General features: G+C 40.2%; 1 protein-coding gene across 5 annotated transcripts in view; it reads right to left on the bottom strand.

The window, feature by feature from the left end:
• Positions 1 to 13,564, bottom strand: part of LOC138754260 (early estrogen-induced gene 1 protein-like) — a 145,921-nt gene that overhangs the window by 64,054 nt on the left and 68,303 nt on the right. For all 5 annotated transcript variants that reach the window (XM_069918210.1, XM_069918221.1, XM_069918232.1 and 2 more), the window contains 3 exons: positions 6,626 to 6,746; positions 3,857 to 3,886; positions 1,148 to 1,264 (listed from right to left, as the gene is read on the bottom strand). In XM_069918210.1, the coding sequence (XP_069774311.1) occupies positions 1,148 to 1,264; positions 3,857 to 3,886; positions 6,626 to 6,746 (268 nt within the window). The remainder of the gene's footprint in view (positions 1 to 1,147; positions 1,265 to 3,856; positions 3,887 to 6,625; positions 6,747 to 13,564) is intronic.

Below are 13,564 nucleotides of genomic sequence, written 5' to 3'. Positions count from 1 at the left end.
GCGGGCGGAAGAGGGCGAGAGGGGGCGGGCGGAAGAGGGCGAGAGGGGGCGGGCGGAAGAGGGCGAGAGGGGGCGGGCGGAAGAGGGCGAGAGGGGGCGGGCGGAAGAGGGCGAGAGGGGGCGGGCGGAAGAGGGCGAGAGGGGGCGGGCGGAAGAGGGCGAGAGGGGGCGGGCGGAAGAGGGCGAGAGGGGGCGGGCGGAAGAGGGCGAGAGGGGGCGGGCGGAAGAGGGCGAGAGGGGGCGGGCGGAAGAGGGCGAGAGGGGGCGGGCGGAAGAGGGCGAGAGGGGGCGGGCGGAAGAGGGCGAGAGGGGGCGGGCGGAAGAGGGGGCGGGCGGAAGAGGGCGAGAGGGGGCGGGCGGAAGAGGGCGAGAGGGGGCGGGCGGAAGAGGGCGAGAGGGGGCGGGCGGAGCCCCTTGTCATTGATTTTAGGATGCCAGGCTAACATCCACAAACTCAAAAATGGACTCTTCTGTCCAGGGGGGGGACAGGCAGTGCGAGTCAGGCAGGTGAGGGGGGAGACCCGCAGCACAACTGGAATGGGGTGGGGGTGTATACAGCAGCACAATTCGGGTGGGCTTAAATTCTGTTTTCCTGCTTCCTGAATCATGACATATGTGCATCTGTTCCGCAATTTGGCTGTAATGCGGTATGAAATCTTGGACCACAACTAGTGCGTTCCTACGAGGTTTTACTGTAAATTTTTTCCTATGGAATTGGAATTCAGAAGACTGAGAGACAAGGAACATACAAGATTTTTATGCACAGGAAGTAAATCTTTAGCTGCCATTTCCTCTGGCTATCTTCCAGAGATAAGATGTTTTAGCTCTGGATTAATGGTGTGTTACTTTTTTTTTACCCCAACTCTAAAGTTTGTGAATCTTTAGGCATCAATACTTCCATCAAGTTTAGAAATTCAGTTGCCGCTTAATATACTCAAGGAAATCAAAGGGTTTGAGGGGGTGGGGAGTTGTGTGGAGAGGGGTTCAGACAGACAACTGGGCAAGGTTGAGGACCTGCCTTGATTTTACAAGAAACTGAATGATTTTATAAACATTTACTTACAATTGCTGAGGTTTTGGTTTAAACATGAAAATAGTTTTCTTTTAAAAAATTTAAAATATGAATGTCCTCTATTAGAGACTGTACCTTAAGGATGGAGTTGTCCTGCCGAGTATTCTTGGTGTCATAACCCTCTAATAAGCAGCAACGTGCAGTGGAGCCTGACCCTGCAAACTCCGCTAAATTGAGATCAGCAAACCCAAGCTGCAAATTTAAAAAAACAAGGATTACCATAATTATTCTAAACAGTGCTTGTGGACAACAAAGCCTAATTAAATGATAAGTAATTTATCTTCATTACGACACTAAAGCACAAGATTTTCTTAACTGTTTTCCCAAAATATTATGATGACAACTACCATTACTGGAGATGACCTCATATTTTTCATCGTACAACAAGTGATTTCCAATCGCAGTAAAACTGCTTGACCACTTATCTCTACAAACATGCACACCTTTCCCAGAAAGTACAGTGAAGCAATGCATCTGTAACAGGAAAGATTAATCAACAAAATGCACTGCACATTTTTATTGAGGCAAGCAACAGTGAAAACTAACCTACAATCTCTGAACAATGAAAAATAAACTGAAAATTGAAAATTTTAAAATTCCGAATTTAAAACTGCATCACTTTGGAAGCTGCAAGGTCAGGCCAAATCCAAAATCAGAAATAACTGACAAGTTTAAAATGTTTATTAAGGAGAACAGCAGAAAAAACATAATTAAGCATGTGTATATTTTTCTAAATAAATGAGGGGAAGGCTATATTCGAGAAAAGGAAAAATAAAAGTCCAGCAAGACCTCAGATTAAAGTTCACATTGGCACAGAATATTCTAGCATAGAATTACTTGAAACATCAGACCAAATTTAAAATACCTGCTCTACATGGAAATAGTACTGAAAAAAAATGTATCGTGGAAACCCTCCTCTCCCTTGGTCTCTATAACTAGTCTTGTTTAATTAACATGTAAACAACTACAGCCTTAAATAATTTTTCAAAAATATTTAAAAGATATCCTCAAAATCTGCTTAGGAAGAGTCTGCTTCCAGATGGGTATTTATGCTTTGCTTTCCGACATGGATGAGACATTTCAAGATTACTCATATTTGTTGCAACATGACCCTTTGAAATTCTGTGACAAACATGGTTTGTATCCAATAACCAGATGAGGTCATGGTCAAAGTACTGTAAAATGTGCATTTGCATCAACTGCCATTGTACAGCCTCACCATAGTGACTGTATTAACTGGTAGAAATTACTGTATTTGATGGCACACAAAACCCATGTGTATTCAAGACCCCTCCATTTCAGCAGGGAATATTAAGAATTTTTCTTAGTGTATGTACAGTTAAGCATTTAATGTTTTTGAAATATATAACTACAATATAGTAGTAAAAACACTTGGACAAAACATGTAAATTACAGCAGTATTTTTTTTTAATTTCCTGTTGTCATAATTGCAAGAGAAAACAAAACCAGCAAAAGCAGAAAACATTATATTAAAACAAACTGCTGTTGCCGGTCCCCGAGCTCGTCCTCCTACCCAGCTCTCTCCCGGGATGGGGGTGGGGGGGAGGGAAGTGGGTTGGTGAGAGCACTGGTGGGGACTGGTGGCAGGCTGTGGGGGGGGGGGGGGGGGGGGGAGGAGGGCAGTGGGGTTGGTGTGGCGGGCTGTCGGAGGGGGGAGAGCAGGGTGGTGGGATCGGTGTGGGGACCAAAAGCGTGCTACCAGGAGTTTTCAGACACCACCACCAGCCCCCACACTGATCCCACTGCTCCGCTCTCCCCGACGGCCCACGACGATAGATGGCGGTGATGCTAGGGAGCCACACAGTGACCATGATCACTGACAGCATTACTCACCATTATCACCCAAATTTCAACTTCACATACAACACCTGGGGGATATTTTTGGGAAAAATAGTGGGTCCTATATGCTATCAAATATGGTATGTCACTGTTGAAGACTACATTGATGAAGGACAATTCAATTAATCCCTTTTGAGGTTAATGGAAAGTGATTTAGTATTAATGGGGAACATTAATTAGATTACCATATATTTTGTGAATAGGAACGTTTTTATCCAAAGAAGCAAAGTACAAGGAGTTCCAAATCTTGGTGAATAGCAAGGCGACAGTGTGTATGGCTTATTTTTCATGATCTACTTCATATATTAACCTCACAGCTAATCTGATGAGGAAACAAAGTGTACTTATTTTCAAATTTACAATATTTTTCTAAATATTAGAATCAGAGTTGACTTGTATAAAATGATTGAAAATGCAGGCTTCACATTTTTCCAAAATTGGATTCTACAAATAAGGGAGAAGCAATTATATTTCATATTTATTACAAAAGCAATTAAGTGATCAATAACAATACAAATCTGTGATAAATTAGGATAACCAGCTACTCTGTGGCATCTTTAATGTCTGCCAAAACAAAAGGAACATGAAGACGATGATCCAGTTAAACACTATGCAAAGCACACTATTCACTCAGTACTGCACTGAAGTATCGATAGTGATTATGTGCTCATGGTCAGATTGGACTCAAACCCACAAACATCTGACCAGAGTGAGAAGTTTTGAAAGCAGTATTTGCAATTGATTTGGGAATAGAAAGTTCAGGCAAAAAAATAACTGAAAAGAGTGGGAACAGATATGATAGACTGACTCCTGACAAATGCACATTTTGTTTCTCACGGACTTGAAATTTCATAATGCCAACATCCTGACCAAATGAACCCCTACATATGGCCTATATGCCATTATTTGCAGGAGGTACATTACCTTGGAGAACGCCTTTCCACCTTTCAGTTCCTGCAAGAAAATAGAACAATTAATATTTAATGTTTGACATCTCCAGTCTTAGTTTTATGGGCATATGAAAGGTTCCCAGTGTATGTTAGGTGCTTGAAAGAGCTCTAGAACCATCCTAGTTAATTTTACACGAAACTATAAAAAGGTGATGCATATTTACTAGGTGAAGAATGGAAAAGGATAATCAAAGAAAATGTTATCTATTCCAGTCTATCAACATCTCTTTAGAGCAAAAACTTTGAGAGCAAAGTTTAAAATAAAGGAGTCAAATCTGGGAGGTGCAACAAAATTCTCAAAGCCACGCACAACATCTGAAATGTGCAGTCCATAAACAAGAATGTGACAGCGCTGAATTTTTCTTTAACAGCATTAAAATTTTACTACAGAAAATTCACTCCATTTTAACACTATTTACTGAGAATAAAAAGGTTTTGGAAGAGTTGAAGAGCATAAAACTGTGTACTTACAAAATTAACTGAACAATATGTAACAGATTGGAATCTTCTGTATCTCAATATTTGACAGTCATTTTTGTCTGAAAGTTAGAATGTCTCACAGTTCCCTCCAGTATGGTAAACAAATATCTTTCACCATTCACCTGGCATACAATTGCCCAGACATTGAGAACTTCAGTGAAGATAGCTACAACGTGCACTTCCATGCCAGTGCTTTGTTTGTCATGCAAACTGTGGAGCTAACAAATCAGTGACATAGTTGAAAGGTTCTTTAACTGCACTGAAGAATCCTCACGGTTCCTTACACAAATTCAGAAGTTTTTAATAAAGTATATAAATTCCATTGAATTTGTTGCAGAGAGTGAAGTAAAGTCTGGATTACACAGCAGACAAGGTGAGAGAGAAAAGAAAAATAATAACATTGCTTTAACAAAATAGAAACCCAAAGCATTTTTCCTGAGGTATTCCACACAAAAGTTAATTTTTAGGAGTTAGCAGTAATAATTGCTCATCATAAAAAGCTAATGTTCCAGCCCCAACTTTTCTAGGCTCTTTTAATGCAAGATTGGTGTTTATTACAATGTAATGATTTCAGTGTAAGGTGGTAGATTTGGTGTAGATGGATCTTAATAAAGGTGTTCCACAAGATCCCTCAAGGTAGGCTCATACAGAAAGTCATAAGAGATGGGATCCAAGGAATCTTTACTGTTTGGATTCAGAATTGACTTGCCTGCAAAAAAGCAACAGGCAGTAGTAGTAGTTATAGTATTCTGCCTGGAGGTCGGTGACCAGATGTGTTCAAGCCCTAGACCGATTATGTATTTTTACCTTTGCTCTATAAAGGACACTGCTCGACCTGCTGAATTTCTCCAGAATTGTGTTTTAACTTCAACAATGGTGTCTACAGATTTCAGTGTTTTCCTTCTTCCACAGGGATCAGTTCTGGGATCCCTGCTCTGGTGATTTTTACAAATGACTCGGTCAAAGAAGTGGGTAAGTGTGCAGATGATACAAAGGTTGAAGGTGTTGTGAATTGTCTAGAAGGTTATCCTGGGTTACAACAGGATAATAGACAAAATGCAGAGTTGAGTAGAGAAGTGGGTAAGTGTGAAGTGATGCACTTTGGAAGATTGAATTTGAAGGCTGAGCATGTGGTTAATGGCAGAATTCTTAACAGTGTGGAGGAACAGAAAGATCTTGGGGTCCAAGTTCGTAGATCCCTCAAGGTTGCCATGCAAGTTGATAGGGTGGTTTAGAAGATATGTGGTGTGCTGGTCTTCATTAGTCGGGAGATTGAGTTCAGAAGTCGAAGAATGTTGCAGCTCTACAGAACCCTGGTTAGACCATACTTGGAATATTGTGTTCAGTTCTGGCCACCTCATTACAGGAAGGATGTAGATGCTTTAGGGTGCAAAGGAGATTCCCCAGGAAATAGCCTGGAATGGATAACATGTCTTATGAAACAAGGTTGACAGAGCTAGGGTTATTCTCTTTGAAACAAGGAAGGATGAGAGGTGGTTTAATTGAGGTAAAAAAAGATTGTGAGGGACTAAGATAGGGTTCCCAGCCAGCAAGGTGATAATAGCAAATACCAAAGGACATCTATTTCAGGTGAAGGGAGGAAAGTTTAGGGGGGATGCCAGGGGTAAGTTTTTTTAGTATGTACACAGTGTGGTGGGTGCCAGGAATGCATTGCCAGGGATGGTGGTTGAGGTCAAGGCTAATCCAATAGGACCATTCAAAAGACAGGCACATGGATGCAAGAAAAATAGAGGTTTATGGGTGTGAGATATGGAAGGATTAAATCGTTGTGGAGTAAGTTTACATTGGTCAGCACAACATTGTGGGCTGAATGGTCTGTACTACAATGTTCTATAGTATGAATTGAAGTTCATCATGCAATAATATTGTACAAGGGCAAAAATATGGGAAAAGAAAATTGTTGAGTAAAAATCTTTGAACAGGTTTGGACTTTATTCCTTAGAATGAAGAAGAATAAGGGGAGATTTGACAGAGTTTTACAAAATTACCAGGGGTATAGACAGAGCAAGAAGAGTAGGCTCTTTCCACTGAGATTAGGAGAAATAAATACAAGAGGACATGGCTTTAGGGTGTAGCGTTGTATGGTTCTAACACAGTTTATCTCAATCAACTGAAATTCACTACTCTTGAACATTGCGCAACATACTTAAATAATGCCTTTTCATACAAAAAATATTTGCCCGAAACAAAAATGTGAGTATAAGAATTCACTTAGAAAAGTCTGGATTTCCAAGATACTTGCCTTACGTACAGATACTCTGCAAATACAAGGATCCAGTACACCAGTTGCTGGATTTGCACTCATCTTGCAGATGAAAGTAAACTTTTTCTTCCAACGAACACAATTCTCCTGAACTTCCTCTCTGTGAAGTGATGAGACATTTGTTAGTTCTGCTCTCATCTCATTCTCAAGTCAATATCATATTAAATCAAGAATAACTTCCAAATTGTTGTTTTTCTGGGTATAAATATGGTTTCATTTTCTTCTGACAAATTATTTCCCACCACCACCAATGCCCACCTCTTCCAACCAAGACAGTGGACATTGTATCATCTGTAATCTTGTTTATTAGCTCCAAATTGGCCCACAGAGAAATATGCACAGGAAATGGTCAATGAAATTTGTACTTTTAAATTATGGTTTTTACTTAGCAGGATGTCAGGGTGAGTTTCCAACAGAGTAAGCAATTTTATCAAGGACATGAGGAAACATGCAACAATACAAGTGTTTTTCTTTCATGCGACCCAAGGCTGCTATGGCCACAGTTGTTAAAAATGGCTGACCTGCAGAGGTCACACTTTCAGATTTTTCCATAAACTACAATTAAAATTTAAACAGATGAAGGAGACTGTTTAAAAACAGTACTGAGAGGACACCAAAAGGTCCAATAAATGATGCAATCTGGATTTTTCTTTGTCAAAAAAGATTATGTTCCCTTCTGACACATCTGCCTTGATCTTAGCAAAATACCATATCTATCGGCGTACAAGAGACTTGAAACTTAAAAATGTCACCCCATAACCAGGGGATGTCTTATATTCCAAGTACAAAAGAACCAATGATGGATTATTTTTAAAATGTCAATTCAATTTAAACCTTTACTGGGTAATTTGCTTTTAAAATATTGTGACAGCATCAGTGGTAAGTGCCAGACGTGGGGTTAGCTTGTACAGTGAGTATAGTTCAAAACCTAAATAGCAAGTGGAAACTCCAGGGGTGGGGGCTGGTCAGCTTATACAAGAGTCGTCTTACACACCGGCTTATACAGACTACAAGGTGCTGACACATGTTGCATGCATTACTAAATATTTTAAGAAACAAATCTGCACCATGTTCCAATAATCTCATGAATACAATGACATGAAAAGTCAGAATTCAACAGCTAGGACCAAAGTTCCATTAACAACATTTCAAGTAATTCTGGGATATTTGAGATTCCCCCAAATCCCTGTTTATACAGTACAACTCCGATTATCCAAAATTGAATTCTCTGAAATCCTCATTTATCTAAATTTTTTTTTAAAAATTTCAAATAAATGTGGATATCTGAAACAAATCAGAAATCTTCATTTATCCAAAATGTTTTTGGAGATGAAAGGACCTCACAGGTTGAAAAAAAATTCATCCAACATGAAATTAGAATGATAATTATCCTAGTTTCAGGCAACTCTCTCCCCTATCTCTTTCCATTTCTTCTTTACTTTCCCCTATTGATTTTTCTCTCCAACTCTCCTTCTCAATCTGCATGCCTGTCTCCCAGCCGCAAGCAGTCAGAAGAATCCCTTGTCCCAGGGTCATCAAGGAGAGCAGCTTCCTGGGCAGGAGCAGGACCTCAGCTCAGTGGCATTCCCTCCGCTCAGCAGACTGGAGCTCCCATCGCCAACTCAGAATCCTCCCCTCGCTCTACTACCGGTAGGCCTGAGAAGGATTCAGAGTAGGGAATCTGGCATCGGGAGCTCCGCTATCCAGGGATCCAAGTGATTTGCTGTTGCTATTGGGCTGTTTTTTAAAAAAATGACCAGTTATCCATTTATCCACCATAGGCCTGATCCAGACCATTTCGGATAATCAGAATTGCACTGTACTTGCAAAGCAAAGCCTCTGGAAATCAGAAGGATCAAATAAAATACTTGGCTTCATAATATTGCTCAACATTTACATCATACACTACTTCTCTTTCTGCCACGTGCACAAGTGAAAGGAAACAAATCCTGCATCATTTCAACATACAGATTTAAGATCGTGCAGATTTTAATGATTCAGAGGAAATTATTAATAAAAGTTTCCCAGCATCAACTTCCACAATAAAATTAGTTACTTCAATCTTTCTTGTTAAATTATCAACTCATTTTTGACTTTAACAAAAAACTGGTTGACAAGGCTTTAATTAGCATTAATCTCCCCCTCACCTCCTTAAAGGGCTATAAAGACCTACTGAGGCAGAGTTCCACAGGCACCTCATCCAACCTTGTCTATTGTGTTTAGTACACTCAATGCTGCCTCCTCTACAGAGAGGCCAAAAGCAAATTGGGTGACTACAGAGCACCTGCTCCCTGTCAGGAGGGACGAGCGAGAACTCCCAGTTGTCAACAATTTCAATTATTTTGTCCTAACTCTCAAAGACCTGACTGTCCTTGGCCTCATCCATTTCCAGGGTAAGGCTAAACAAAAGGAGAAATAACCCATCATATTTCACCTAGGTAACCTAAAAACCAAGAGCATGAACCCTGAATTTTCCAATTTCAGGTATGCCCCATCCCCAACAAGTTCCATCTTCCATCTGTCCTTTATCCACTCCCGCACTTGTTTCTCCTCTTAAACTCCACTCTGTATCTATATCAGTCATTTCCCTATTGGCCTCTCCACTTGTCTTGCCCATTATCTCTCAGTTTCTCTCCAAACCTTCTCTACACCTCTCTTTTGTGTAGTATCTTCCCTTCCCAATCTAAAAAAAAGGTCCCGACCCAGAATATTGATTGCCCATTTTTCTCCATGCCTTGCTGATACACTACAACTCCTCATCATTTGCTCATGGCTGGCATTCTATCTAATTCCACAAGGACAAGACAGGAAAATATAGTAATCTCTCTGCTCTTGTATTCAATGCCCTGACTAATTAAGCAAGTATCCCAATATACCTCCATACCTCAATTTCTTATCTGTGCTCCAATCTCTGGAATCTTGGATTTGTACACAAAAGTTTCTGTTCCTCAATACTTCTAGGCCCCATCATTCATTGTACATTCCTACTAGGCCCCATCATTCATTGTACATTCCTACCAACCTTTGTCCTCCTAAAGCACAACTGTCCATCACTCATATCATCCCATAAACTATGACCATCTCACTTTCATGTCATTTACAAACTTTATCCTCAAACTTCCTATATTCACACAAGTGTTAATTCATGCAAGAGTAAGGGTGCCAGGACTGATCTCTGGGGTTCACTACTGGTCATAGGCTTCCAAACATTCAATTGGCCACTTATTACCAGGCAATTTTTAATCCAATTTGCTAACTTGCCCTGGATCATAAGGGTTAATTTCTTTTCCATCCATATGGGACTTTGTCAAAGGCCTGAGTGAAGTCAATGAAGACTACATGACTGCAATGCCCTCAATAGATGGTTAGATCTTAAAATTTTCAATTAAATTAGTTGAACAGGACATCCCCTAACAGTAAATATCTTAATCTGCATTTGAAAAACAGAAATTAACATTCATATTTCTTTCTCAACACTTCCCGAGACTCAGCATTGCTTTCCTTATTAAAGGATTTAATGTTGGAAGCCCAAAGCTAACATCTGAAATAGGTGAGTTGTCTTGTGAAGAAAGATCAGAAAGGCTAAGCTTGTATTTGCTGGAGTGGGGACTTGATTGAAGCATAAAGGGTCATGAGGGGTCTTGTCCACGGATCAGTCTGAAAATAGGGAGTCATCCACTTAAAACAGATAAAGGGGAAATTTATTGGACAACTGTAAAAGCAACCCTTGCATTTTGATTGGGGGTGAAGTGGGCAGGGAAGTGTGTTCCTGGAAAACTGCGCACATTGCCATTTTCCATAATGTGAAGATGTGTCAACAAACAAATGGAAAAAAACCTCCAAAATAAATGATTTGAGAGTAAATTTTATTTTGTATCTCAAAATTTTGAGTGGTGGTTGTGAATTCTTCAAGGCCGTATTTCCATGACCCCGAATGGCAGTAACATGCATCTTTGCAATACTCTTTCTCAAAGACCTGTGGAAGCAATGATTAAGGCAGAGACAGATAGCAAGGGGGATAACATTTTTAAACACAGGTTGACTGGAGCTGAGATTACAATCAGATCACCCATAATCTTATTAATGGAGAAGCAGGCTATTCTGAGACTGTGACCTCCTAGTCTAAATTCTCCAACCGGGGGAAAAAATTACCCTGTGTATTAATTTTATTGGGGAAAGAGGAATTAAATTATTCTTTAGTTAGCTGAATTAGCAGTATGAATAATGGAAATTCCTCTCCCATCTTGGCATGGAAAAATTCATATCTTCAGCTTGTCAAAAGCCAAGAACTGTCATTTTCCCAAGGACAATAAAGAGTTAGTAAAATATTACAAAGGAGATTTATTTCCACTTCACCTCAAAAGCCAAATGTTTTTTCCAAATCCATAATAAAAACATTTGCAGAGTTAATAAAATATTACAAATAACTACAATAACTAGCTCTGGAACTGAGGTGCTTGAAATAATTCAAAAATGCAAGAAATCTTTTAACAATAACCATTTCCTGGAAACTTCCTCCATTACATATTTGACATTTATAAAGGAAGCTGCAAATATAATCTTGTCACATAACTATACTTCCCATCATGTCATCTTGTAATAACACCCTGCCAAGGTTACAGAGATAATTTCTAAGGCACATGAGGTCTTAAGAATTTTGAATGAAACTTAAATATGAACCAAGTGCATAACAAAATGGAGAGTGAATCAGGCTACTAAGACTTTGTGAATTTATCACAAGGCCTCCTCCTTTACCATAAAACAACACTTGGTTTTGATGCTGCAAATGTGCATATCAACAACCTTGCCTCTCTTTGTCACACAGAAGTAAAACAGGCCCCTTAGCCCACCACTACATGCCAACTATCAACCTATTCCAATCCTATTTACCAATACTTGGTCTGTAACCTTGGTCAGTACTCATCTAAATACCTCTTAAATGTTGTGAGTGTTTTCACCTCTGTCACCCACTCAGAGTGTTCCAGTTTGTACGGCCTCTACCCATGTGTACAAGCTGAAATAACCTTGTACAATATTTTAGCATTAGTGGCTACATTTTCAGCTACCAAGAACCTGTGCCTGAAACACCTGCCTGCACTGCAAAGTCCCCGAGCCGAACTTTCCACCATTGAAATATATATTTAAAAAATCTCTCCTCTGAATAAATCTTTGATTGTATGCCCCAATACCTCATTGGGAGAGGTGGCACTGATTTTTGTTGATATTCAAACAGCTTACTATGTATATACTTCAATTAATAAAAAAGTTGCTTGGAGGCTAAGTGACCAGTTTGTATGTGACGCATTTCTTGAATGCATCAGTAACAAATTAATTTTCTTAAACAGTCATCATTAACAAACACAAAAGGGTTAATGTCTTTGTTAACGTTCAATATCAATAGCAAAAACTACTATAGAAGTTACGTTCTAGTGAAATACCGATCATACCGCATTACATTCTAATGTCTGAGTAATGTTCTGTGCAACAGTAGACAGAAAATATCGAAGCCTAACCCCCCTCCTCAGATAGCCCAACTGACGATGCGGGCTAACGATCCTACTTTTCAAACGCACGCAAACCCCGCACGTGCTCCTTGAAAAACACGCTGGCACTGGCTTCAACCGCTCACTCCCAACGTCGAGTAGAGTGCATATGCGTCAACCCAGTCCATGGCACCTGCATACTGGTGAACACGCTGGTCCCAGATGAAGCTGCCAGATCAGAGCCAATCGCGCATGAACGGCCAAGGGAAGAGGCCCGCGGACCCCGGGACACCCAAACCACAGGAAAGGTACGAGTCTTTGGCTCTAAGTTACAACTACATTAAAGCAACAAAAATTAACTTGTTTTCACACATTCCCAACTCTCTGATAAAGGATGTTTGAAATATTACCTCTATTTCTACAACTACTGCTTGATTTACTCCACATTTCCAGCACATATTATTTCTTATTTCTGACAGAATTTAAAAAAAAAATAGAAATGGGAGTAGCTTTGGTTCACTGGCTTTGGCATTTCAAACTCTAGATTTAAACTCTCAGTTACAGGTTGGGATCCATTATATAAAAAAATGACTTCATAAACTTTAAGCATTCTCCAGTAATTTTTTTCAAAGTAAAAAAATTTAGTAACATGTCAGCTTTACTGATATTTAAAACCTATATTTAAATCATAAAATAACAGACTTATAGTTATGAGGATGCAAATGGCAAGCACAAGACTGATCAAGCTCAATATTTATGAAGAGTAACAGGATGAGATAAGCATTTTTTGTAAAGCATGAATGTAAAACCACAAAAATACTGTGGAAACTCAGCAGATCTCACAGCATCCACAGAGGTAAAGATATAGAACCAATGTTTTGGGCCTGAGCCCTTCATGGTATAAAAGTGCTGATAGGCACCTGAATAAAAAGGCTGAGGATGGAGGGTAGAAAGGGCAGGGGGAGGAGCAAAGGGCAACAGGTAAAAAGCGACAATTTGTCATGGAGAGGACAGGAGGAGAAAGGTGATAATTGATGGGGTAGGGGGATGTTTCTGTTAATGCACACCTGGAAGAAAGGAGACAGAGAGAAAGGGATAGGGGAAAGTGAGGGGGGGGGTGGCTGGGATGGGGCAAGGAGGGGGCGAGACAAGGGGGGGTGGCCAAGGAAGGGGAACGAGAGCTGGGATGGGGAAAGAGGGAAAACACAGCCAGAACAGGGAGGGGGGGGGGGGAAGATGGGATAGGGGCTAACACAAACCAGAAATGTCAATATTAATGCCATTTGGTTGGAGAGTGTCCAGATGGAAATACAAGGTGTTGTGGTGCCAATTTACTGATCTTCAGTCTGGCAGTGCATGAGACCATGGATAGATATGTCACTGTGGGATTGGGGCAGCAAAATGAAATATGTTGCCACTGGGAGATCACCACTAT

Source organism: Narcine bancroftii, chromosome 1 (assembly GCF_036971445.1).
Source record: "Narcine bancroftii isolate sNarBan1 chromosome 1, sNarBan1.hap1, whole genome shotgun sequence".
Lineage (NCBI taxonomy): Eukaryota > Metazoa > Chordata > Chondrichthyes > Torpediniformes > Narcinidae > Narcine > Narcine bancroftii.
The sequence above is the reverse complement of the archived record's forward strand: the minus strand, read 5'-3'. Positions and strand labels throughout refer to the sequence as shown.